Here is a 25381-nt window from a genome sequence, read left to right as displayed (position 1 = left end):
GAAACACGCAAGAATCAGTGCCGCCGTCTTCCTTTGACTGGTTGTTGCACTTGACTTTGAGACATTGAGAGAGAGGTGATGAAGATTCAGTGCAACGTTTGCGAGGTTGCGGAAGCGAACGTACTTTGCTGCGCCGACGAGGCGGCGTTGTGCTGGGCCTGCGACGAGAAGGTTCATGCTGCCAACAAGCTCGCCAGCAAGCACCAGCGTCTTCCTTTCGCTACCTCTTCTTCTCCCATGCCCAAATGCGACATCTGCCAGGTGAGGTGATTCTTAATTAGGTTTCCTTTCGAATTTTGATGTATTTTATGGCCTATCAAGTCCTGGGCTTATGATGTTTGCTTATTTCCCCATTCCAATGACTGCTGCTGTGTTGGAAGTTAGCACTGGAATTGTCAAGCGAAATTCATTTTTCATAACTCTTCAAGTTAAGAAAATGGTTTCTTTGACTAATATCTAAGCTGAAAAGAAAAACAAAATCGGGAAACGAATTTTTTTTTTTAAGCTTAGTTGTGCCTTGTGATTGTCATGGTATGTTAGTAGGAGTGCCACTGAACATTGGGTTCTAGCTTTTAATTTATTTATTGTTTATTGTTTTTATCTTTGGTTTTTATATACAAGTACAACTCCCCTTTGGGTTGAATAATCTCCTTAATTCTAGTGTTGAAGGTATTCTTTATTTCCACAATTAGACCCGAGCTCCGAAAAAAGAGGAGAGTTGCGTTAAGTAGTGGGCAATTAGCATAAAAATAGTTGGATCTTATCTCGTGAATCAGAAATGAAGAGTAAATTGCTGGGGTGTAACCTTCTTAGCGATGGATTGTAGCGTTTGTGTGTGGTAGAACTGAGCTAGGATGATTGTTTGACACTTGAATGTAATAGATGTACAAAAACTTTTGCATTTTTATTGACATATATGAATAAATAATTAGTCCCTGCCTAGAGTTTAAAGATTGAATCATGAAATGGAACTTCCTCTATTGAATTTACTCACAACCATCTCTACTGTCGGTTATTTACAATTACAATTCCCCTTAGGTTTAGATAATCTCCATAAGACACGTTTGGTACACAGATAAGAGGGTTGCTATGCCTTCTAATAGGGGTATAACAATGTTTGGAATCTCAAAAGAGATGGGATCAATTAATCCCAAGTCTCCCAGGTATAATTTTATCCATTTCTGTGGGATTAAAGTTCTTAACCCGTGGGACAAAATTACCCCTCATCTCTACTCTCTCTCTCTCTATTAAATGGGTAAAATAGTCATTTTATAGTTAATCTTCAGCTATATTTCATTCAAGATTTACTATACCAAGCGTGTTTAAGTTTGTACTTCCTTAAAACTTCGGATACCAAACTTATGATTTATTTAAGTTTGCCAATATAATATCTTCTTTTTGGTTTTTGCATGGAAGCCCAGAAGGCACCTGCCCATGCTCCAATTTCCACAGAAAACATTCCCCATGTCTATCTGACCTGGCGCATCAGCCATCTACACAATTTTCCACAAAATCGTCCCTTTTATTGCACGATGCAATCAACTCAATTGACTGGATTGAGACTCTCATCTGATCAAATTGCCTGGGTTCAACATCATTTAAAACCCTACTTCTTGGTCAGTTGGGTTGAGCCATTCAGTTCCCAAATCTGTCCAGTGAGCAATGTCACTTCAGGTCTTTTCGTCTCAGTTGACCGGTTTGATCCACAGTTACACAATTCATGACCACCCCCCCCCCTCCCCACAAAAAAAAAAAAAAAAAAACTGCATTACCAATTGCATGTACTTGATCATGGTACAAATGTGTATTGGAATGGGAGGGATGAGATTTGGATCGCCATTCGCCAAAAATGGCGATCCCAAAAATGAAATGTTAAAATGACTTGATAGCCCAAATTCAAAAGTCTAAACTCAGAAATTGTTAGGAGATGAAATAAGTGCACCTTATCATTAAGCTTTCAAGATGACTGTTAGCTTTAAAATTGTTATGTTAAATTCAGTTTTTTCCCCTGTTTCTGGTCCTACTGTTATGGTTTTATGTTATTACAAACTTCTCTTAGTTAAATTGAACTTTATTTCATTGCAATATCTTATGAATATAACAAAATTTTCCTTTGAATTTTAATAAGCCTACCAATATTGAATTTACATTATTCAACGCAGACCACGATCTAAACTGATGTACCAACTAATCCTACTCCCCACCAATGCATACCTAGCTAGGTAGTGTACCTCATCCCCGAATATGTACCATGAATTGAAACATGATCCGTGTAACTATGGTTTGATCTTCTCAGTTGGCTGAGTGCTTCCAGACTTGAATTTACATGTTCTTCTTGATCTGAAACCTCATTCAAAACAATTATTCACAATTTCACAAGTCTCTAGGATATAGACAATTAACCCAAAACATCAGATTTCCCTTGAGAACTTGAATATTTCATCTGTGAGAATTTAACACATTACAAAGGATACAAAACATACGAGTAATGAGGTATTTTCATAGTTCATGTGAATCTTACCTTCACACAGACTAGTGCATGCTGGTGGGCGAGTTTGAGATGTAATATATATAACCCAGCTAGTGATGTGCTACCCTTCTTATTCTGCTGTGGAAGTGTCTGTAAATGCTTTATGGGGATACTGTTGGAAACTGATTTAAACTCTGATTTGGTGATGCTCCCATGTCATAGTTAATATTATCCATAATATTCAAGTGATAATTTGTATGAGAGGTGCTTTTCATGTGATGGTTTTTCTATTGTACTATAGAAATGTTGTAAGACTCTGAAGTCTAGATGCCCTAAATCATGACTGTAAGGGAGGATTATGAGATCTTCCTGGGAATGCATATGAAATTATATGTGCTGATTGTTCTGTGGATGTTTAGAAATTTTCTCCTGTCTTATCACTAAAAGTCTGAGGTCTGTTACCCCCAGTGTTCTAAGGTATGCCACAAAAACAATATCCAGGAGTTACTCTCAGACTTAGGATTATGCAATCTGATGATCTACTAGACAGAATTGCAATGAAATAAAACTGTTGACAGATGGAGACTATTGATGGAATCTGTCAACAGTTTGGGTCAAGAATCTAGAGGAAAGGATTTTGAGTTCAATTGAGGTTAAAATTTGAATTGGATAAACCTAGGAGATGATTAAAGAAAATGAGTATTTAGCCACAACAATAATGTTTCAAGATATGAATAAGAAAATTGGCAAAATGAATTGACTTAAGATTAGTTGTGTGATGTGACCTAATCGAGTGAGTCCATCTTAATGGGTCTATTAATTTCTGGGGGAATTCCGCACATAAGTAGATAATAAAGTTAATAAAAAGGGGGGAAAATTAGTCGAGAAGCAAATTAAGTCCAGTTACTTTGTGATTTATCATATAAGGTTGTGGTTAGATCCCCAAAGGTCGAAGTTTTACACCCATCTTCTTGATGGTATTTGGTAGCAGGATGGTCAAGGAGGCTTACAACATTTGGCTTTGTCAACTTGATGTAGAAAAATGACACTGTTATTAGCAAAAGAGAAAGTGATTGTGTGTATGAAGAATTTGTTTATCTCTAAAGAAATGTGATGTCAAGATGATTTTCTTAGGATATGCTGGTTGGAGTTGTAACATCCCGCATCGAGCGATAGGAAGGTTCGGATCAACTTATCCTGATAGGCCTACGCGAACTTCTCAGGGGTCACCCATCCTTGAGCTATCCTAGCTCAAGCACGCTTAATCTGGGAGTTCTTTATCCACATTCAGTCCAAAAGGTATCCAGCTGGTGTTGTTTCATTCCTTACTATCTTCGATATATATACTAGCTTCTTTAGAGTTTCTTCTTGGACTTGATCTTGGGCTCTCGGGGTATTACATTCTCCCCCCCTTGAGCACATAACGTTCTCGTCATGTGACCTTACAACTAGTCCCAGATCTTCTTCCCTTTGGGGGCTGTCATCCTAGAAGTCTGCCAGGAGCCGCTTCTTGTTTAGGCCCTCGCGTCTCGACGCCACTCCCCGCCCTCATTGGATCGCCTTCTCCAAGGGTCAGCTCTGATACCAACTTGTAACACCCCATTTTTCTTATAGGCAATAGAACGTAAACATAGCCAAATGCTAAAGTGAATACGGGTGTTAAAGGAATCTTGAGACGCAAAAGCGAGGATTGAAACCTGAGGTGGTTAGGATTCCTTAGGGTATGGTGAAACACATACCTGGTGCCAAACGTCCAATACTCGAACCAAACATCCTTCGGCGCCTCAAAGAATTACTTACACATGATTTGGGAAATAAGTGCAACATGACGACTTGGTTTATAGTAAAGTACAAGAACTACTGCTATTTTAAATACATGAGCGGTTTACAATGGCAACAACTGAAAAACAAACTAAACTAAGCTTCTACCTCCTTGCTTCTGCTAACACCGGGTCTCGGGGCACCTGACACATTTGAATATGCTGTTAGTTAGATATGAACATCTAAGTGAGGTGGTTTGTGGAGTGAAAGAAATAAGTGCATGAAAATACAGAAAATGAGATGTTATGTCGTTCTCTCTCCCCCCCTCTGTGGAAGCCCATGCCAGGGTGTTGCAATCACCCCCGCACTGACATGTCCATCACACCAATTCTATTTCACGATCTACGACCGTACATGCCGGTCCCCCAAGCTTGCCACAACCAAAGTGAAGTGAAACAAGATGAAACATAAGAAAAATATGCATTTCATGAAGGAAAAGTGAGATGCAACCACAAGTCTCGCACAAATATAAGCAAACATGATCAATATGTACCAAAGACATGCATAAACCACTAATCGTAGCTCCTCACCTCTCAGTTATGCTGTTTAAGGGCCGAACGCCGCCCCAAGTGAGTTGTTTATGTAAAAACGAGACTTTTTGGTGAACAAACCTAGAATATTTTTTGATAGGTAGGTAGCCAATAAAAAGAGGAAGGGCCATGCAAAATTTTAGGCCTAGAGGGGCCCTCACGTGTGGCCCTTCTGGGCGCGTGTGGCGCACGTGCCTGCCATCGGATTCGCTATAGAAAATTAAAAATGGCATAACTCATTCATTTTAACTCCAATTCGACCCCCGTTTGAACCTACAGACTCATTTTTCGACCCTCTATGCAACTATGAAAAGAAATCGAACTTACCTCGGGTTTACAGTGACTGTTATGCACGAACTTCGAGGCGGGCTTGCAACTTTCGGCGGCCTGATTTCCCCTTCAATTTGGGCAGATTTTCTTCCCTTCTTTAGAGCAGAATTTCCCCTCTTTGGTGTGCTACTTCCCCCCCCCCCCCCCCCCCCCCCCGCGCGGAGATCATGTGCAAAGCTTAGCCCAAATGCTTTAATATATAGGACTCTTAAACAAGTAAGGTTTTGTCACTTGACCCAATGGAATTGTGCCACTTATTCTTGAGATTTGCACCCCAATCATGATATTCTCCCCCTTGTGACAAGTGGCCCTAGAGATTTGGGCCCAATGATTACTTTTGTAACTGTCGTTGGTCCCATCTCGTCACTTTAAGTCCATAGTTACAATTCGTTTATAAGCTTTCCCAAAATTATGTTTTGGCCTGGGGGTACTTTGGTTCTTTAACACTTAGGCCCTCTTGAATTTATTTTGTATTCTTTCAACATCCCTTGGATCATAGTCTCTCATATTCATTTCCAAAAACTTGAAAAATTCGTTTTTGTTCTCCAGAACTTTCCTCGAGAATTACACGTACTTTCCTAAACTCTTAAATTCCAGAAGATATTTTATTTATTTAACGACAATAGCTTACAAAATCTTCGGGTATTACATCCACCCCTCCTTAAAAGAAAATTTCGTCCCCGAAATTCAATCCTGCATCATGATGTTTCCAAAGAGGTATGGATACTTCAGGCGCATTTCTTATTCTCTTTCCCAAGTTACTTCTTCCAGGTTGTGATGTCTCCACAGGACCTTAACCAAGGGTATTGTCTTATTCCTCAAAATTTGCTCCTTTCGATCCAAGATTTCTACTAGTTCTTCTAAGTACGTTAGATCTTCTTGTAGCTCCAAAGCTTCTTCGAGAATCCTTTGTGAGGGATTGATTTCGCACTTCTGGAGTCGGCAATTGAAAAGACACAAGTTACATTATCCTACCCACGACTTAGAGCTGGCAACGGTTGTGTTTGCCTTGAAGCTTTGGCGACACTACTTATATGGGGAAAAGATGTAATACCTGTCATGACCTTAGGACTAAATGGGCATTATTGTAATAGGGTATAATAGTTAGTTAGAGATATTTTACAAGTTGTTAGAAGTACATGGGTGCTGGTAGGATATTGTTAGAAATTAGTTAAACATCTAGCTATGCCTATAAAAAGGCCAATGTAAGAGGAGAAGAATATGCTGAAATTGATAATTGAATCTCTTATTCTCTCTCTAAATTTCTCTCCATTCTCCCTCTTATTTCTCTTAACTTTCTCCCTAATTCTGTTCAATCTCCCCCTTCATTTCTTCTCTGTTCTTCCCCAAATTCCTTCCAATTCCTCCTAAGACCCTAGCTAAATCCTAGGGTCACGACAATACCCTAAGAACCCAAAGAAAAGTAGCATATATCGAGGATAAGTAAGGAAGGAAACAACACTAGTTAGATACCTTTTGGGCTGAATGTAGGCAAAGAACTCCCGGGTTAAGTGTGCTTGAGCTGGGGAAGCTCAAGGATGGGTGACCCCCTGGAAAATTTGCGTAGGCCCATCAGGGTAAGTTGTTCCAGTTCCTATCGCTCGATACGGGATGTTACAGGTGGTATCAGAGCCGACCCTTGGTGAAGGCAGTTCGATGAGGGCGGGGAGTGGCGCCGGGGCTCAATGGCCTGTACAAGGAGCGGCTTCTGGCAGGCTTCTAGGATGACAACCTCCTAAGGGGAAAAGATTTGGGACCAGTTGTAAGGTCGCATGACGAGGACGTTATGTGCTTAAGGGGGGGGGGGGGGGGATGTAATCTCCAAGAGGCCAAAGAAAGGTAGTATATATTGAGGATAAGTAAGGAAGGAAATAACACCAGCTGGATATTTTTTGGGCTAAATGTAGGCAAAGAACTCCCGGGTTAAGCGTGCTTGAGTTGGGAAAGTTCAAGGATGGGTGACCCATTGGGAAGTTCGTGTAGGCCCATCAGGGTATGTTGTTTCGGTCTTTCCTATCACTTGATGCTGGATGTTATTGTAATACCCCGAGAGTCCAAGGTCAAGCCCAAGAAGGGACTCTAGAGAAGCTAGTATATATATCGAGGATAGTTAGAAAGGAAACAACACCAGTTGGATACATTTTGGATTGAATGTGGATAAAGAACTCCCGGATTAAGCGTGCTTGAGGTATGATAGTTCAAGGATGGGTGACCCCTGGGAAGTTCGCGTAGGCCCATCAGGATAAGTTGATCCGGATCTTCCTATCGCTCGATGCGTGATGTTACAGGTGGTATCAAAGCTTGATTTATGGTCTTAGTTAGAGTTTGACTGACGTGAGGTGTTGTGACAGGTATGGATGCCAACGTAGTGGAATACTAGAACCAACGGGCAGTCATGGGTTGGTGGACCGCGCTTTTAGGTGGCCGGTACATGCTTTCATGGGACACCCTAGGAGTTTTCCTGGATATAGTGACCCCTGTTATCCTGAAACTACAACTTGACATAGAAATGCCTTACGTTGTTACCCTTCAAATTGTCTACTTGGTCTCTTTGCTGACCCCCGAATGGTGGGAAGCTGCCAACAACCTCATGAACCAAGGATCCTATAACGACCTGATAGCCTATACAACCCTGTTACAAGAAGTGGAGGCCCACATGGATGTGCAAGGCATGCCCCTGGGGGAGACAAAATCGGAGCTAGAGCCTGCCCAAGGACTTGTAGGGTTTGTTCAAGAACTAGAGGAATGAGTCTTAACCCCACCCTTGGTGTCAGATTCTGAGGATGAGTAGGTCTTGAGGGTCAAAAGGGAAACACAATTTTGGTATTGTAAATATGTACAAAGGAAATAGCGGAATGGTTATGTAAATAGTATACTAGATCCGTAGTTGTAGGAAATTTTGTCATGTATAAAGGAAATTAAGTAGTGAAACGAAAAGGCTTGTAAAGATATAAACTAAGGTGTAAAATAGGAGCATAGGTTTAAGGAAATAAATAAGACATGGCGGAAAGGTCTACTTCTGAGATACGTTGATATTGTATTAAAAGTTATAATGTGACTAATCGCGGAGTCTTCTTGGTGACAAGAATGGACCCAAACGTAAGAGAAAACCAACGCCAACGTGCTATCATGGGCTGGTGGACGACACAACTAGAAGGGCGATACATGCATCCATGGGATGCGTTGGGAGACTTTTTGGACATAGCTACCCCTATCCTATAGTAGTGTCCACCCACATGATGGTTCCTTATCTAGTGGATCTTCAAATATTGTACCTAATCTCTCTGTTGACCCCGGAGTGGCAGGATGCAGGAAACGAGCTTCGTGTCATGGGACCCTATGTCAATTTGGTGACCTTCACTAACGACCTATGAGAGATTGAGGCACACTCAGACGTTGAGGATGTAACGGACCTGAGTTATGAGGATGAACCTGAACAAGAGCTAGAGGAACGTATCCTGACACCCCCTTCTGGATCTCAAGCGAGGGAATAATTCCTAGGAGACGTGAAGGGTAGCTTTGTTGTATAAGTTATGAATATGTAAGATAGTAACGGAATGGATCTAAGTATGCAGATTAGTAGGTCAAGGTAGCGAGGACTATTGTACACGCCTAAATAAAGGCTATGGTAGGATGCGTGAAGTCGTTGTGATGAGAATACTAGTCTTGGGAGTCTTGTGATGGTTGGATGGATGTGTAACGATCCTAAGATCCCATAAGGTTGGTAATTAGTTTGATAAATAGTACCAGTGAGATGGGAATGTGGAAGTGTGTTTGTCGCTTGGTGGTTTTTGGTCAGCTTGAATAATTGACTATCAGATGTATTGGTGAAGTTTTTTGTTAGTAAGGAACCTTGGGTTTGTGAGACTTTTGAGGAATTGAGACTTTGAACATTTTGGGTTAGCAAGATCATTAAGAGTGTGCAAGAGGGTGCAAGATAGCATCCGAGATTCTAAATGATCTTGGAAGTGAGGCGACCGTTGTGTAGTATTTTGAAGGAACATCGAACCTAGTTGAGTTAAGAAAATTAATGTTAGAAACCTTCAAGGCATACGGTTGTAGGTTAACTTACTTGTTAGTTGCAGATGGATCCTCAAAACCCAAATGGATATGCTAATCTTATGATTTCTTGCTGTGAATGCTTTCAGATGGTGAACACTCGACGGACTCGGAATCGCGAACAAAGAAATGAGGCCCCAGAGGAAAGGACGGAGATACCTCAAGGGAACCCGCCCCTAGAAAGGAATCAAGAAGATGGGGATCGGATGGGCTGAGTTGAGCGAATTTTGGAAAATATGGTTACCATTATGCAAGGGACGCGACCCACACAGCTAGAGGGACAGATTGTTCCCCAAAGCCCAGATATTAGTGATCGGTTTGAACGTCTGAACCCACCTGTTTTCCCAGGAAAGGCAGGAGCTGATCCTTGTGAAAGCGAGTATTGGGTGGAATAGATCGAAAAGATCTTCGACTTCATCGGCTGTGACGAAGGGGACAAGGTCAGTTGCGCCACTTTCCAGCTTCGAGACGAGGTGGACTAGTGATGGAAAACGATGCAGAGGACCCTACAAGATCCGGGGGGGCAAGGTATGCCCACTGTTTCATGGGAACAATTTAAGGAGCTTTTTAATGCCAAGTACTTTCCTTTGTGCAAGAAAATGGAGAAGGGACGGAATTTATGAACTTGAAGCAAACAGGGAATATGACCGTTGCACAATATGAGGATCACTTTTCCTGGTTGATCAAATATATGCCTTTTTATAATATTGATGAGGAAGCTAAAGCCCAAAAATTTCTTGGGGGGCTAAAATTGGACATCCAGCTGGCATTAAGTTCGCAAGGAGCGCGAACCTATGCTGAAGTGGTTCTTCAAGCCCTCACGGTGGAAAGCAACTTTCACCGCCTAAATACCCTGAAGGCAGAATCGCAAGAGTCTGGAGACCTGAAATTTGAGAACAGGCAAGGCCCGGGCGTCCGAGGAAAGAATTTCAAACCCAAACATGCTTGTCCCAGATGCCGGAAATCTCATCCTGGCAAGCCTTGTAAGGTCGGGACCTAAGGATGCCATTCGTGTGGAGGCAGCGATCACGTGGCTCGGGATTGTCCAAGGGGACTCATATGTTTCAAATGCCAAAAACCTGACCATCTTTCGCGTGACTGCCCTCAGCAGAGGGAGGCCAACCAAGTTAGAGCACCCAATGGAGGCATGGAGCCACGCCGGGGACAAGTATAAAATCTGACCCGGGAGGACGCCAACACTAACCCGACAATTATACAAGGTACGATGATTTTCCTGAACACTCCAGTGCACGTGTTAGCTGACCCAGGGTCCACTCATTCATTCATCTCACCTGCATTGGCACGACACTTGGGGTTGGAATTAAAGGAATGGGGTTACCCAATGATAGTTGCTACCCCTTTGGGGAAATAAATAGAAACTTACACCAGGTATGAGAAGGGATGAATTGTGTTGGGAGATAATGAATTTTGGGTTGAACTCACATCCCTAGAATTTCAAGATTTTGACCTGATTTTAGGGATGAACTTTTTATCCAAATATGATGCTAGAATTGATTGTCAAACAAAAATAGTGGACTTACGAGGTGACAACGGGGAACGGGAAAGATTTCGAGGACAAAACATGGGAAGTGGGATTAAATGGGTATTGGCCCTTAAGGCCGTTAAAATGTTAGAGAAGGGAGCCTATGGATACCTGGCATGTGTACAACTAGAAAATAAAAAGATTGAACTCGGTGAAGTACCAGTGGTAAATGAATTTCCTGATGTGTTTCTTGAGGATTTACTTGGATTACCCCCTCACCGGGAAATTGAGTTTGCAATAAACGTAGTGCCCGGGACAGACCCTATATCTATACCTCCCTATAGAATGGCCTCTGCGGAATTAAAGGAGTTGAAAGGCCAATTGCAAGATCTTTTGGATAAGGGGTTCATTCAACCTAGTATGTTGTCATGGGGAGCACCTGTCTTGTTTGTAAAGACAAATGATGGGAGCTTAAGAATGTGCATAGATTACCGCCAGTTGAATAAAGTGACTATTAAAAACAAGTACCCGCTCCCCAAGATTGACGAACTGTTTGATCAATTGCAAGGTGCAAAGGTATTTTCAAAAATCGACCTGAGGTCAGGATATTATCAACTGAGGATTAAGGAGGAGGATATACTGAAAACTGCCTTTAGATCTCGGTACGGACATTATGAATATTTGGTGATGCCGTTTGGATTAACTAATGCCCAAGCAGCTTTTATGGACCTGATGAATAAGGTGTTCAAACCATATTTGGATCAATTTGTTATTGTGTTCATAGATACATCCTAATTTATTCAGTTAGTAAAGAGGAGCATGAGGAGCATTTACGGATTATTTTGGGGATATTACGGGAACATCAACTATATGCCAAGTTTTCAAAATGTGAGTTTTGGTGGACTAGTGTGGCTTTCTTAGGCCACGTTATATCTGAAGAAGGAAGAATAGCTATAGATCCCTCAAAGGTCGAGGCGATAAGAAGCTGGAAGCAACCAAAGACAGTAACTGAGGTACGTAGCTTTTTGGGATTAGCCGGATATTACAGGAAGTATCTGGAAGGATTTTCTAGAATTGCCTTACCACTTACACAATTGACAAGAAAAGAAAAGAAGTTTGAATGGAGTGAGGCGTGGAAACGTAGCTTTAATGAGCTAAAGGACAAATTAACATCTGCTCCTATTCTAGCAATGCCTCAAGGATCAGGGGGATTCTCTATTTGTACTGATGCTTCGAAAATCGGGTTAGACTGTGTTCTCATGCAAAACGACAGGGTAATAGCTTATGGGTCTCGGCAATTGAAAAGACACGAGTTACATTATCCTACCCACGACTTAGAACTGGCAGCGATTGTGTTTGCCTTGAAGCTTTGGCGGCACTACTTATATGGGGAAAGATTCGAGGTCTTCACGGATCACAAGAGCTTGAGGTACCTGTTTTCCCAGAAGGATTTGAACATGAGGCAGCGACGGTGGATGGAGTTTTTAAAGGACTATGATTGTTCGATTCAATACCATCCCGGGAAAGCCAATGTGGTGGCTGATGCACTAAGCAAGAAAGGGCTTGCGTTGGTAGCCAATGTGATGGCTTGGGAATGAGAACTGATGGAGGCTTTTAGTCGATTGATAGTGGATGCAATTCTTGTAGAAACATTTGTTTACGTTGCTAGCTTGGCAGTTTTGTCTTGTCTAGTAGAACAGATCTGGCAAGCCACCATGGAAGACCGAAGGGTAAAGTTGTGGGTTGACGGCCAGGGGCAGGTCAAAAGCCCAGACTTCAGTCTTGTAGACAGAATCCTGCGATTCGAAAATTGAATCTACGTACCCAAAGTCAGGGAATTAAGGCAAACTATACTGAATGAGGCACACCGGGCTAAATACACTATCCACCCTGGTGCCACTAAGATGTACTGTGATTTGAGGGATTTGTATTGGTGGCCAAGAATGAAGAAAGACATAGCCTGGCATATAGCCCGATGCGATGTCTGTCAGAGGATAAAGATCAAGCATCAAAGACATGCCGGGAGACTCCAACCTCTAGAGATTCCCAAGTGGAAATGAGAGCATATTACTATAGATTTCGTTACAGGACTACTAAGAGGACCTACGGGGAACGACGCAATATGGGTGCTAGTGGACCGATTGACGAAGTCTGCTCACTTTTTACCCATGAGGTTAGGACAACCAGTCAGCAAGTTGGCCCAATTGTATGTGAGAGAAATAATCAAATTGCATGGAGCTCCTGTAAGTATTGTGTCCGATAGGGACCCAAGGTTCACCTCTCGATTTTGGGAAAGCCTACAGAAATGTCTGGGAACACAGTTATGCCTGAGCACAGTATATCACCCTCAAACAAATGGACAATCAGAGCAAACGATCCAAACTTTGGAAGATATGCTACGGGCCTGCGTAATCGATTTCTCCAAAGGATGGGAGGAACACCTACCTCTAGTTGAATTCACATACAACAACAACCATCATAGTAGTATTGGTATGGCACCCTACGAGGTTCTCTATGGCCGAAGATGTAGGACGCTCTTGTGCTGGACAAAGCTAGGCGAAAGGCAACTCTTGGGCCCGGAATTAGTGCAAAAGACAAATGAGAAAATCAAGATAATTCAAGAAATGAATAAAAACAGCCCAAAATCGACAAAAATTGTATGCGGATAATCAAAGGAGAAATTTGGAATTTCAACCCGAAGACAAGGTATACCTGAAAATTTTTCCCTACCAAGTCCTGCACCGAGGCATGAAACGAGGAAAGCTAAACCCTCGATACATTGGATCGTATGAAATCTTGGAATGAGGGGAAATCAGTCCGCCGGAAGTTGCAAGCCTGCTTTGAAGTTCATGCATAACAATCACTGTAAACTCGAGGTAAGTTCGATTTCTTTTCATAGTTGCGTAGAGGGTCGAAAGAGGAGTCCGTAGGTTCAAACGCAGGTCGAATCGGAGTTAAAATGAATGAGTTATGCCGTTTTTAATTTTTTGTAGCAAATCCGGTGGTTGGCGCGTGCACCACAGCGCCCAGAAGGGTCGTGAGTCCAGGCGCGTGGCCGCCTCTTGTGGCTGCGCGTGAGGGCCCCTCTAGGCCTGAAATTTTGCATGGCCCCTTCTCTTTTTATTGGCTACCTACCTATCAAAAAATATTCTAGATTTGTTCACCAAAAAGTCTCGTTTTTACAGAAACAGTTCACTTGGAGCGGCGTTTGGCCCTTAAACAGTGTAACTGAGAGGTGAGGAGCTACGATGTGTAGTTTATGCATGTCTTTGGTACATATTGATCATGTTTGCTTACATTTGTGCGAGGCTTGTGATTGCATCTCACTTTTCCTTCATAAAATGCATACTTTTCTTATGTTTCATCTTGCTTCACTTCACTTTGGTTGTGGCAAGCTCGGGGGACCAACATGTATGGTTGTAGATCGTGAAATGGAATTGGTGTGATGGACATGTCGGTGCGAGGGTGATAGCAACACCCTGGCATGGGCTTCCACCGGGGGGGGACGGCATAACATCTCATTTTCTGTATTTTCGTGCACTTATTTCTTTCACTCCACAAACCGCCTCACTTAGACGTTCATATCTAACTAATGGCATATGCAAACGTGCCAGGTGCCCCGAGACTCGGTGTTAGCAAAAGCAAAGAGGTAGACGCTTAGTTTAGTTTGTTTTTCAGTTGTTGCCGTTGTAAACTGCTCGTGTATTTAAAATAGCTGTAGTTCTTGTACTTTACTATAAACCAAGTCGTCATCTTGCACCTATTTTCCAAATCATGTGTAAGTAATGCTTTGAGGTGCCGAAGGATGTTTGGTTCGAGTATTGGACGTTTGGCGCCAGGTATGTGTTTCACCATATCTTAAGGAATCCTAACCACCTCAGGTTTTGATCCTCGCTTTCGCATCTCAGGATTCATTTAACACCCGTATTCACTTTAGCATTTGGCTCTGTTTATGTCCTATAAGAAAAATGGGGTGTTACAGGAGTTATTGACCTGCATACAATCTGCTGTGTTTTGTTGGCACTTTTATTTTATTTAAGTTTTCAGGGCTCTTTTAAGGAGTTCTTGATTCATACTTGGTGTTGATTGGTTGGTGATCCAAACTATTCAAATGAGTTTTTCATCTTGGTGGGATTTCTTAACTTTAGTAATCTATTAGCACCCAAAATCAACAATTGTCTTTACAGTTAGCTTATCAACTTCGATTGAAAACTGGCTTGTCCAACTCTTTTCTATAGGTAGTATCATCGTGGCCTTTCAATTATGTCGAGGGCATGTGTTCTTGTTCATATCCTTGGAATAAGGAAACTATAGGATGTTGATGAGACTTTTTTCTTCAGAGGAAGGACATTGGAGGATTGCTAGGTCATCTGCAAAAATGCAAAAAAAGACTAGCAAGGCAAAGACCATAAGATGAGATTGAGAAGGGAGAGGATTCCTTTATCTTGCACTTTTTCTATGGTTCTACCTCTCACGAGGCTTCTAGCCTTGTGATGAATAGAACTATAGGCTACATTCTAGGGCTTTTACTCAGTGAAAGTTAGGATCAAGAGTAATCTTGGTCTATAGTGTGAAAGTTTGGTTGTGGCCTTGATAGCCACACTTTGATTTTGGGCTACTTGAGAAAGACTAGAAAAAATCAAATAGGTTATGATTTATTACACAAAGCTTGACCAAACATTCTTTTGAGATGGAGTTCTTGAACATCCAATGATATAAATGGACCAAGGAAGTGCCCTGATGCTGCTGGATTGTTGGGGATTAGGTGAGGGGTAAACTAACCATACATCCCCTAATATTTGGCCATTTGGCTCGAACACTCTCAAAACTTTAGAATTTTCCCAATTAGTCCCTAAACTTTTCAAAATTAGCCACAACACCCCCTCTATTACTAAGAGTGTTTAAGTAAATTGATTGTACATTTTTTGAACTTTGGTCCTTTATTTTTTGCCAAATTCGTCCTTGAACACTCTTGAAATGGCCAGGACACCTCTTACAAATGAAACAATGTTAATTAAACTAAATTAAGTTAAAATTATTCATAATATCTATTTAATTAAGTGAAATTAAGTCAAATTTAATAAAAATAAAAGATAAAATTCAAAATTATCAGCTATGGTTTGTTGGAATCCACAACCAATTTTTGGTCTCTCTCTCTCTCTCTCTCTAGGTTCGTTGGAACCCTCAGTTGGAGATGATGATTGGTTCGTTTTTTATTTTTTATTTTGTATCAAATTTGGCTTAATTTAACTTAATTACACAGATATTAAGGATAATTTTAACTTAAATTAGTTTTACTAAAATTGTTTCTTACATAGGGTTTAGGGATTATGGGGTGGCCTTTTCAGGAAAGTTTAGGATCTATTTGGTAAAAAATAAAAGTTCAGGGGCTGTTTGAGTCAAAGATCCAAGGCTTAGGAGGTGTACAATCAATAATAGAGAGGGTGTTGTGACTAAATTTGAAAAGTTTAGAGATTGATTGCACAAATTTTAAAGTTCAAGGGTGCCCAAGCCAAATGGCCAAAGTTTGGGGGGTGTATTGTTAATTTACCCTTAGGTTAATCAAGCTTGATTATCCTAAGCTAATCACTTCTAGAGAACTCCAACCTATGCACGAAAGAGGGAGAGTCTTCTAGAAGTATGTAGGATAAGCCAATTTAGTTGAAACAGCTACAAGAAAAATGTTGGGATAGACATCATTTGGAAGTTTAGGCCGCATCAACTGTCTTACCAACCCCCAGATTTATAATTGCTTACAACTCCAAGGAGAATATTCCTAAAACTCTCCCCAAACTCATAGAACACCCTTCTTGCAACTTCATCCTAGAGAGATGAGATGGCATTCGATGTTCAGTCACTACAACCTCTTATACTTACTGTTAAATAAGATAAATAAGGGATATTAGCATAGTTAATTTTAAATACTTCTATGTATATATATACTCTTGTATTGTACATTTTTAGTGGAATATACACATTATTTTTATTCATATAACATGGTTTTAGAGCCATAAACCCTAACCCAACCCTAGACACCCCCCTGCGGCCGCCGCCGCCACCGATTGACGCCACTACCACCGCTGTTGTTGCCGTCCAGATTCGCCCACCTAGATTGCGGTCATCCAGATCCACCCGCCTAGATTGCGGCCATCTCTCAGATTGCAGCCGCCCAGATCCATCATCGCTGCTTCTTCTTAGCTGACCCCAGATCCGGCCACTGTTTGCACCTAGATCTGGCCGTGCTATCCGCCATTGTTCCAGATCCGACGACTCCCAGCTTTGCGTGCCTAGATCCGCCGTTGTTCCAATTCCGGTGACTCAGCTTTGTGAGCTACCTCTGGTATTCTTTTTGGTTCAAATCTGCTTCAGATTAGACAATAGATATGGTTCCAATCTGTTTTAGATCTATTTAGTTCAAATCTGACCCACCACTCCAGATCCAGACCTAGTTAGCTTGAACAACAGGTTGTTCTCTCTGTATCATGTCTTCATCTACATCCACAAGCCTTTCCACCACGTCCACAACTGTGACTATTCTCCATTTTTCAGACACACCAGTTATTACTACGGAGAAATTGAATGGCCAAAATTATTTGGCTTGGTCATCTGTGGTTGAAATTTGATTTCTTGGACATGGCCTTGAGGCTCATTTATCAATGACCATCTCATCTATTTCTGCGGGAAATCAATCTCTTTGGCAACAGGTGGGGTGGATGTATAGTTACTCAGTTTGCTATGGAAAACTATTGCACTAACTTTGATGCCTATATTTCGATCTCTTCCTGAGTGTAGTGCTCTGTGGAGTCGAGCTCGTGAGTTGTATACGAGTGACATCACTCGTATTAATGATGTGAGTTGGGAAACTTAATTATCTCACAATCCTGATATTTCATTTGCTATGTGTGGTAAGTCAGTTCTTGAATTCACCTTGTGGTAGTCACTGGGACGCAGTGATTCGTATTCTTCGGTATATTAAGGCTGCCCCAGTCGGGGTGTATTATATCAAAATCATGGGCACAGTCAAATTGTGGGATATACGGATGCTGATTGAGCAGGATCACCTAGTGACATGCGATCCACATCTGGATACTGTGTATTTGTGGGTGGAAACCTAGTCTTTTAGAAAAGTAAGAAGCAAACTATTATTGCCAGATCCAGTGTAGTGATGTTTTACTCTTGTGATTAGTTTTGATGATGAAAAACAACAATTGGTTTTGATCCCTAAGTCATGAGTCAAGTTTATGGTTTTCAACAAAAATTAATTTCAAATACTTTGTTAAAATGAAAACCAAACGAATTATATTCTTATACATACATAGAGATTTGCTCAAACATGTAGTATGATGAAATCCCCTAAATGATCTTCAAAAATTAGTTTTGAAACTGTTGGTTAAAATGAAGCAATATTTTTCAAAGGCAAAAGGACCATCTTTATGTTCTTGATAGATTGATGTTTTGTCTTTGATATGGTTTTGATGATGATAATCAATTGTATTTTGATAGTGAAATTATTTTATTAACTTAGTGCTCTAAATTACTTTTATATGTTTTATTAAGCACTAAATAAAAATTAACTTCATCGTGCAATCCAATGTCAAAAATTGTGTGATAAATCTCTTGATGACATTTGGAGTATTATGTTTTTATTAAAAACATCAAATTCTTTTGAAAACAATTTTGTAGAGGAGCAAAAGTTTCAAATTGATTTTTTTACGGTTGCTACAATAAATTGCTACAGTGACAGTTGACTGTTACTACAGTGACCTTGATCGTCGCTACAGTAACTTTGACCATCGCTACAGTACCTTGATCGTCGCTACAATAAATTGCTATAGTAAAATTTTCGAAACATTTTCTTAGCAAACTGTCGACAGTTTCTATTATTTTTAGTAAAATGTCGACAATTTTCTTCAATTTGTCAACAATTTTGTTATTTTAAGAAAAACTGTCGACAATTCCTTGTAAGATGTCGACAGCCCCTGCATTAAGGATGTCGATAGTTCCTAAAAACTATCGACAGTTTTGGCTAACATGTCAATAGTTTGAATTTTAAGCTAATCTGTCGACTGTTTCTGTCACAAACAGCTTCCAACGACTAGTTTCTCCACTATTCAAGTTGCCAACGGCTATATTCTTCAAAGAGCTCATGAAGCAGTATAAATAGAGGACAAAAGGATGAAACAAGATAACCAAGAGGATTGATTTCAAGCTTTCAAGTGTTCATTCTTTCAAGAGCTTAATTATATCATTCGTTCTTCATTTTTCTCTCTAAAGGCTTTGATTATCATTTGTATTATCTTATTCAAGCCTTGTATTTATATTGAGAGAACTTGTAACTAAGAGTGCCTACTCTTAGATCCTCTCTTTTATTATTCTTGATATTCCTAGCAAGATTGCCAGAGGGCTTACATTAATTGTAGGAGGTTGTATTACCTAACTTGTAGTTAGAGGGCTTGCTTGGTTAAGCTAGAGGTTGTAAATTTCTAACTTGTTGCTAGAGGGCCTATCCGGAGAGATTGGAGGTTTTTAGTGGATTGGTTGAAAAATTCTTAGTGAGGAGCTAAAGTAGTGGATTAGGTTTGGTTACCACTATATATCGTTGTGTTCCTTCTTTTGCTTGTACTTTTTATTCCATTTATTGTTCCAAACATTTCATTAATCATCACTTGCACTAAAATCTCATTTTTTCATCGAAAAGATTTTCAAAGTTCAATCAAATTTTTTAAATAACTCAATTCACCCCTCTCTTGGATATTGGTGTCGTTGCTATACAAACCTAACATGTAGAAGTTGAATATAGGGCAATGACTGTAACATGTGAGCTAGTGTGGTTAAAACAATGAATTGAGGAGTTAGGAGTTACAGGTTAAGTCAATGCAATTGATTTGTGACAACTAGGCTACAATTCATATTGCTTTTAATCTTGTGTTTCATGAGAGAACCAAGCATATTGAAATTGATTGCCACTTTGTTAGAGAAAATGTGCTTTTTGGGGATATAGTTACATCATATGTGGGTTCCATTGATCAATTGCTGATTTACTCACCAAATTGCTTAGAGGTTCTCATGTAAATTATATTTGTACCAAGCTGGATATGCCTAATATATATGCTCCAGCTTGAGGGGGAGTGTCAAGGAAACCTAAGATGCTTGATGACCAACTTGTTATCTAATGAAGGAGCAAGCCTTCTCCCAACTCAAAAGATGGTACTTGATTCATTCTTGAGGCCACCCCAGTGGAAGCCTTCTTTCACAACAATGAAACTAAGGCGGCAGATAAGAGAAGGTACTCTTAGTGGGAATGAGCCTCATCTTTGGGCAATATTTGTCTCTTCCAGATGACAGGTCCCATCTCACTTGTTCCTACAATGGTGGCACTGACTTGGCTGTGAATAACTAACTAATGGGAAACTGCAGTTAGGATGAGGGTAAAGACCCAACTTTACCACAAAAACAGGTTGCCAACAATTTCACATTGACCTCAAACCCACTAGAATAATCTGTTGACCAAATAAATATAAAGGCTTGAAACAGCCTCGAAGCATAAGAGGACAGACCTCAAGATCTAAATTCTTTCATGCTAGCATTGCAAAACAGATGGGTGTGATTTGCAAAAAGGAGATGCAGGACAAACAAAGCCTCACCCTCTTCCTTACCTACTGGAAAACAAGAAATCCACCTCTCTCTCTACTGTTGTGCCAACTGGGAAGTTGAAAACTCACCCCCTACTTTTGTAGCGTAGAGTTAGAGCTTTTGGTTGCAAGGATCAATAGAAAGGAAGGGAGATCCACTTGTCTCAACTTCTTGAGCAAGTAAAAACTCTTTTAGGAGCCTCATTAACCAAGATTCAGAACCTAATTAATGAGATATGAAAATGGCCCTGTTGACTTAATTTAAAAATTGTTGTGCTGAAAATTAAAACTATATGCTTTTGTTTTATGCAACATCTGGGTTTTAGGTTTGTTTTGTTCACTGGCTAGTGGTAATTGTTACTTTCTAGGCTTTGCATTGGATTCATGACTATTCATGTAATCCTATGATGGTCACAGCATTGTTTAGTTATGGAGATACCGTATTTTCTAAAACTCTCCCCTTTCTCTGGTTACTGGGGTTGAATAATTTGTGTTTGAGTAAGTTCTTAAAGAAAAGAATGTTTGCTGCCTCTGACCTGGAAATATGTATTTATTGTGCTCTCTCTCTCTCTCTCTCTCCCTCTCATTATTATCAACATTTGAGTTGGAAGCAAGCATCAGGATTTTATAAAGGTGTGAATTTGTTGATGCCATGACAAGAGATGTATACAGTCTGCCGAACTCGCAGATTGCAAATGGAGAACAATGATAAAGAAAGAAGTGAAGGAGCCACTGCCTGATTGCATGAAGCTTGCAGAACAATTATAACCTATAAGACTGCATTAGTTGGTTCTGTAGATAAAAGAATGAATGCAAATTCTTGAAATGAAAATAAGTACATTCATATCCTTGTCTAATATCTTGCACCGTGAAATCAAATGACTCGGGTTCATGGTTATTGCTTAATTCTTCTGTGCACACCTGGAGGATATATTTTGAACCATGGACTTGTTTGCTTTCTTATTCTCAAAATTATAGGTAAGGAAGTTCTATTTAATCTTTTGAAGTTTTGACAGAATAATTACCAATCTCTGACAGGAGGCTGTTGGCTATTTCTTTTGTCTTGAGGATCGAGCATTACTTTGTCGGAAATGTGATGTTGTCGTACACACAGCAAATGCCTATGTATCGTCACATCAGAGATTTCTACTTACTGGAGCAAAAGTAGGTTTAGAACCCACTGAACCAGGTGCATCCTTATCCACAGTGAAATCACACACAGCTGAGAAAATATCAGAAAGAGAATCTCATGCTGTGTCTAGAAATGGCAACTCCATATTTTTGGCTGGTCAGCCTAACAAGGTATCTCCTGTCCATTTTGATGGAGTGGGGGATTTTCCGCCAACCAAGTTGCCAATGTCTGGAGGATCTGCAGCTGTGAGCATTCCAGAATGGCAGTTAGATGAATATCTTGGACTACCTGAATTCAGTCAAACTTTTGGTTGCATGGATAACCCCTCTTCCAAGGTAAACTTCTTGTTTTCAATTTCATTCCATATGCATGCATTGCCTTGACATGTGGTTTTCTTTATTTTGTCAGTTTGTTCCCTTTAGAATGCGTAAGTTTTTCCACCAAAATACCATCAGATAATATTTCCCTTTTCCATTCACTAATGGTAGTAGAGAGAAAAACTGAAGAGCTTAAACCACAAATAGACGCACACATGGGATTGCTCCTCTACTACCCATGTGCATGCCACACAGACATTAATTGCCCAACCCTGAAGGGGGAGGAACCTTACATCTAAGAACATGATAATTAGATGTTGTGTGATACTAGGATGCATTGATACTCACCTTTCAAGCATGGTGTCCTTTCTTTCTGGAGTATAGAGCTTTGCATTCTAAAGTAGTCTTCAAGTTTTCAGGTATCTATTTTGTTTTAAGTTTTGTTATGAATTGAAATACAAGTGGAGTTAGGTATGAGACAATGAAAGAGAAATTGTCACATTTACATGTTACAATACGGACTCTTATCTAGACTGGGTCAGAGGCCTAGTAGAGACCAAAGAATCGTGGTCCTACATTAAGAAGCTATTTTGTGAGGGATTCACTTGGTCAAGTTGATTTGAGATAATATCAGTAATCATTGCCCCATTTCTTTTGACTTATAATTGAAATAAAGTACTATCTTTTATGCATTAAATGTAAGAGTACGAGAGGAATTGATTTTGAAGAAAAGAAGAATGAATAATATGGACATGACATGATATAAACACCATGTCATGGTACTTTTTGAAAGTACTAGAAATTGACAGTGAAGGAGACCTCAAGTATTAAACTATATGTTTCATATGCATGCAAAAAATTATTCGTATTCTATATAGTAGGAAATAAGTGCAACTTAAAAGGTCTTAATAAATTTTTTAGCGAATTAGCTAGATGTTCTGGCTTCAAAGTTATTGAAATTAAAAGTTTAGAGGAGAAAGGATTAACGTGTATATCTACATTGTCATTCTTCTATAGTTGATTTTTTAGTTTTTTAAATTTATAAATCACATTTAATTTGTTAAGTGAGGGACACACAGGATCATATGATAAGACACAAGTATCCTCCAAGTGTTTGTTAAATATGCAATTTAAAAAGAAAATTAGGAAATACTAGGACATGTTTGAATGAGTGTCTATTCTGCACTTGGAAGTGTTCGAGGAGTGTTGATGTCAAACATGACATGCCACCTCTTTGTTTCCATGCCGCTTGCCTTGAAGATTCTGAAATAGAATGTGTGCAAAGCTTCCCTGTTGTACTTCCATCTTAGAACACTGTGTGTGCTATGTTGATGGGTCATCTGTGCTTCAAGTAATGCATGTTATATATACATAAAGTTCTGAAAGCTGCCAGGGCTCTGAGAATATTTTCATCTAGGTAGCATAGTAATTATGGCAAGAAAACTTGCCATACTTCTATTTCATTCTGACACAGGCTATCTTTTAGCTTCAATGTTCAGTTGGCATTGCAACAAAATGGAGGGTCATGCTTTGAACAGATGATGAGATTTGTTAGTGTACTTTGACTGACCATGTTCTAGGCCTTTTACTTCTTAGCCATTTGGAGCTGGAGTAACGTTGATTGTCTTGTTTGAGCTTAGACTTCTGAATTGAAAACTTAATAAAATAGGACCTTGGAATCAAAGAGTTTGGCATCTGTTCCAAAGCATTACTAGAATTAACTATTTGCAAGTTTGGCATTCTTGGCTTGGCTAATGAACTTGCCTAAGGCTGCAATTGTATATCATTGGGGAGCATCTAGGGGGCATTTGAGTTGAGCTTAACCTGCTTCTGAAAGTTTCTTGTGCGACGAAATTAGCCAGAAGCCTAAGAATTGCAAAACTCAGGAGCAAGGCCTCACCATTCTAGTGCTTCCGTTCTTTGGAAACATGTATGTAGAGATTTATCTACCTTTTAGGAAAAAGAAATGCTTTGTATCTTGCGTTTTAAGTTTCCTTTCAGGAGTGTGGAATGATTAATTGTTAACATGTTAACTGCTTCTTGTTAATGAAAAATCAAAAGCAGCCACGGGATGATTATTTGCCTGACAAAAATGGTGTGTGAAGCCATGGCTACTAGTCCAGCAGCAACAGGAAGCTCAGCCATTCATGACATTAATTAACCATGGAGTCTTTTTGGTAAATTACTAGTTTGCATATCTTAACACTTTTGATTATACCGTCGGTTTTCTTTACACTCAGGTTTGACACATTGAGATATCAAGGGACATCATAGCTTTAGCTTTAAAATGTTTTTGGGTGTTAATGAGCTTAGGTAACTGTTATTTTCTCCAGGTATATAGCCATGGCAACTGCACCCTCTGATATTGTCTTCTTTGCGAGGAATCCTTCCCAGGCTGAACAGCGGTAAGCTTGGAGACTCTGACCACTCCCCAATTCTAGGAACTGGAGAAGAGCTGGACGACGATGAGTTCTTGGGTCAGGTCCCAGATGCATCATGGGTGGTACCGCAGTTTCCCTCCCCGCCTACTGCTTTGGCGCTTTACGGGCCAAAAACTGATCAAAGAGTACTGGCTGGCACAGAAGTCTTTGTGCCTGACATTTGCTGCTCCCCTGTTCAGAATCCTCATTGCCAGCCAAGTGGCACCAGCTCGAAACATTGGAGGGGATTCTAATCACCTTCCTCTATTCCATCAACTCTGTCTGCTTTATACTGGTGGGTTTGTAGCTACTGCGTAATGCCAACTAACTGTTACTTCTACCTCATGTATGTATGCATATGTATTGGGTGTTTTTAAAAAATTTAATTAAACTTAAATAATTTTAGTCTATTGACGAGGTTTTAGTGCAAAACCATGGTGATTGTGAGTGATGCTTAAAAGATCAATGAAATGAAAGATAAATACAAAAATGACACAAGAAATTTATAATGGTTTAGTTCAAACAATCTAATCCATTATCTGAATTCCTCACTGAAAATTTTAATTAATCACTAAAACTTCCTATTTGATCCTAAATAGATCCTCTAGTATTACGACTAGGATTATAATCTTTTACTTAACAAAGTAGGCCTGTTAGTAACCCTCTAGTATTAATACTAGAGGTTTGAGCAAATGATATAAATGATATAGGTTTTTGAGAGAAAATTTAAAATCATTTGAGCACTTTAATAAAATGGTAAACTTGAAGCTTGTAATGGGTTTTTTAACCTTCTAAATGCACCATCAACTCGGTATTTATAGGTTTTTTATGGCCTTCAAATTTATTAATTGTTGATGCAGTCGTTGATCACAATAAATGATTTATAAATTAGCTGTTAAAGCCATCTATAATAAAAACAATTGGCATGCTTAAAAAAGGTTGACCGGATAGAGCAAACCCTAAGGAAATGGTCAACATTGATGTGTAATTTATGCACAATTAATTTAGTAAAATTTACCCTAGTCAAATATACATACAGTGATAAAAAAAATGTCAATCTCACAAAAACTAGATCACAATAATAAATTGATTTTAAATTAACTTAAGTCGAATTAATTAATTAATTGAATGAATAAAAATAAAAATAAAAACTAACAAGATGAAATTAAAGCAAAACTAAATTCTTT

General features: G+C 39.8%; 1 protein-coding gene across 5 annotated transcripts; it reads left to right on the top strand.

Annotated features, from left to right (window-relative positions):
• LOC127811614 (B-box zinc finger protein 22-like) lies at window positions 1-24604 on the top strand. 5 transcript variants are annotated; one of them, XR_008025753.1, is made up of 4 exons: window positions 1-261; window positions 21364-21792; window positions 23839-23951; window positions 24169-24604. XR_008025753.1 is itself a non-coding variant. In XM_052351626.1 (3 exons), the coding sequence occupies exons 1-3, from the start codon at window positions 79-81 to the stop codon at window positions 24181-24183; spliced, it is 627 nt and encodes a 208-aa protein (XP_052207586.1). In that variant the 5' UTR covers window positions 1-78; the 3' UTR covers window positions 24184-24604. The 5 variants fall into 5 exon arrangements, 3 of the variants coding, with proteins under 3 accessions (XP_052207586.1, XP_052207585.1, XP_052207584.1); XR_008025752.1 differs by having other exon boundaries at window positions 24108-24604; XM_052351626.1 differs by lacking the exon at window positions 23839-23951.
• Window positions 24605-25381: the final 777 nt, after the last annotated feature.

The sequence above is a fragment of the Diospyros lotus genome, chromosome 10 (genome assembly GCF_014633365.1).
Source record: "Diospyros lotus cultivar Yz01 chromosome 10, ASM1463336v1, whole genome shotgun sequence".
NCBI lineage: Eukaryota > Viridiplantae > Streptophyta > Magnoliopsida > Ericales > Ebenaceae > Diospyros > Diospyros lotus.
Note: the sequence above shows the minus strand (reverse complement) of the source record. Positions and strands in the feature narration are given on the sequence as shown.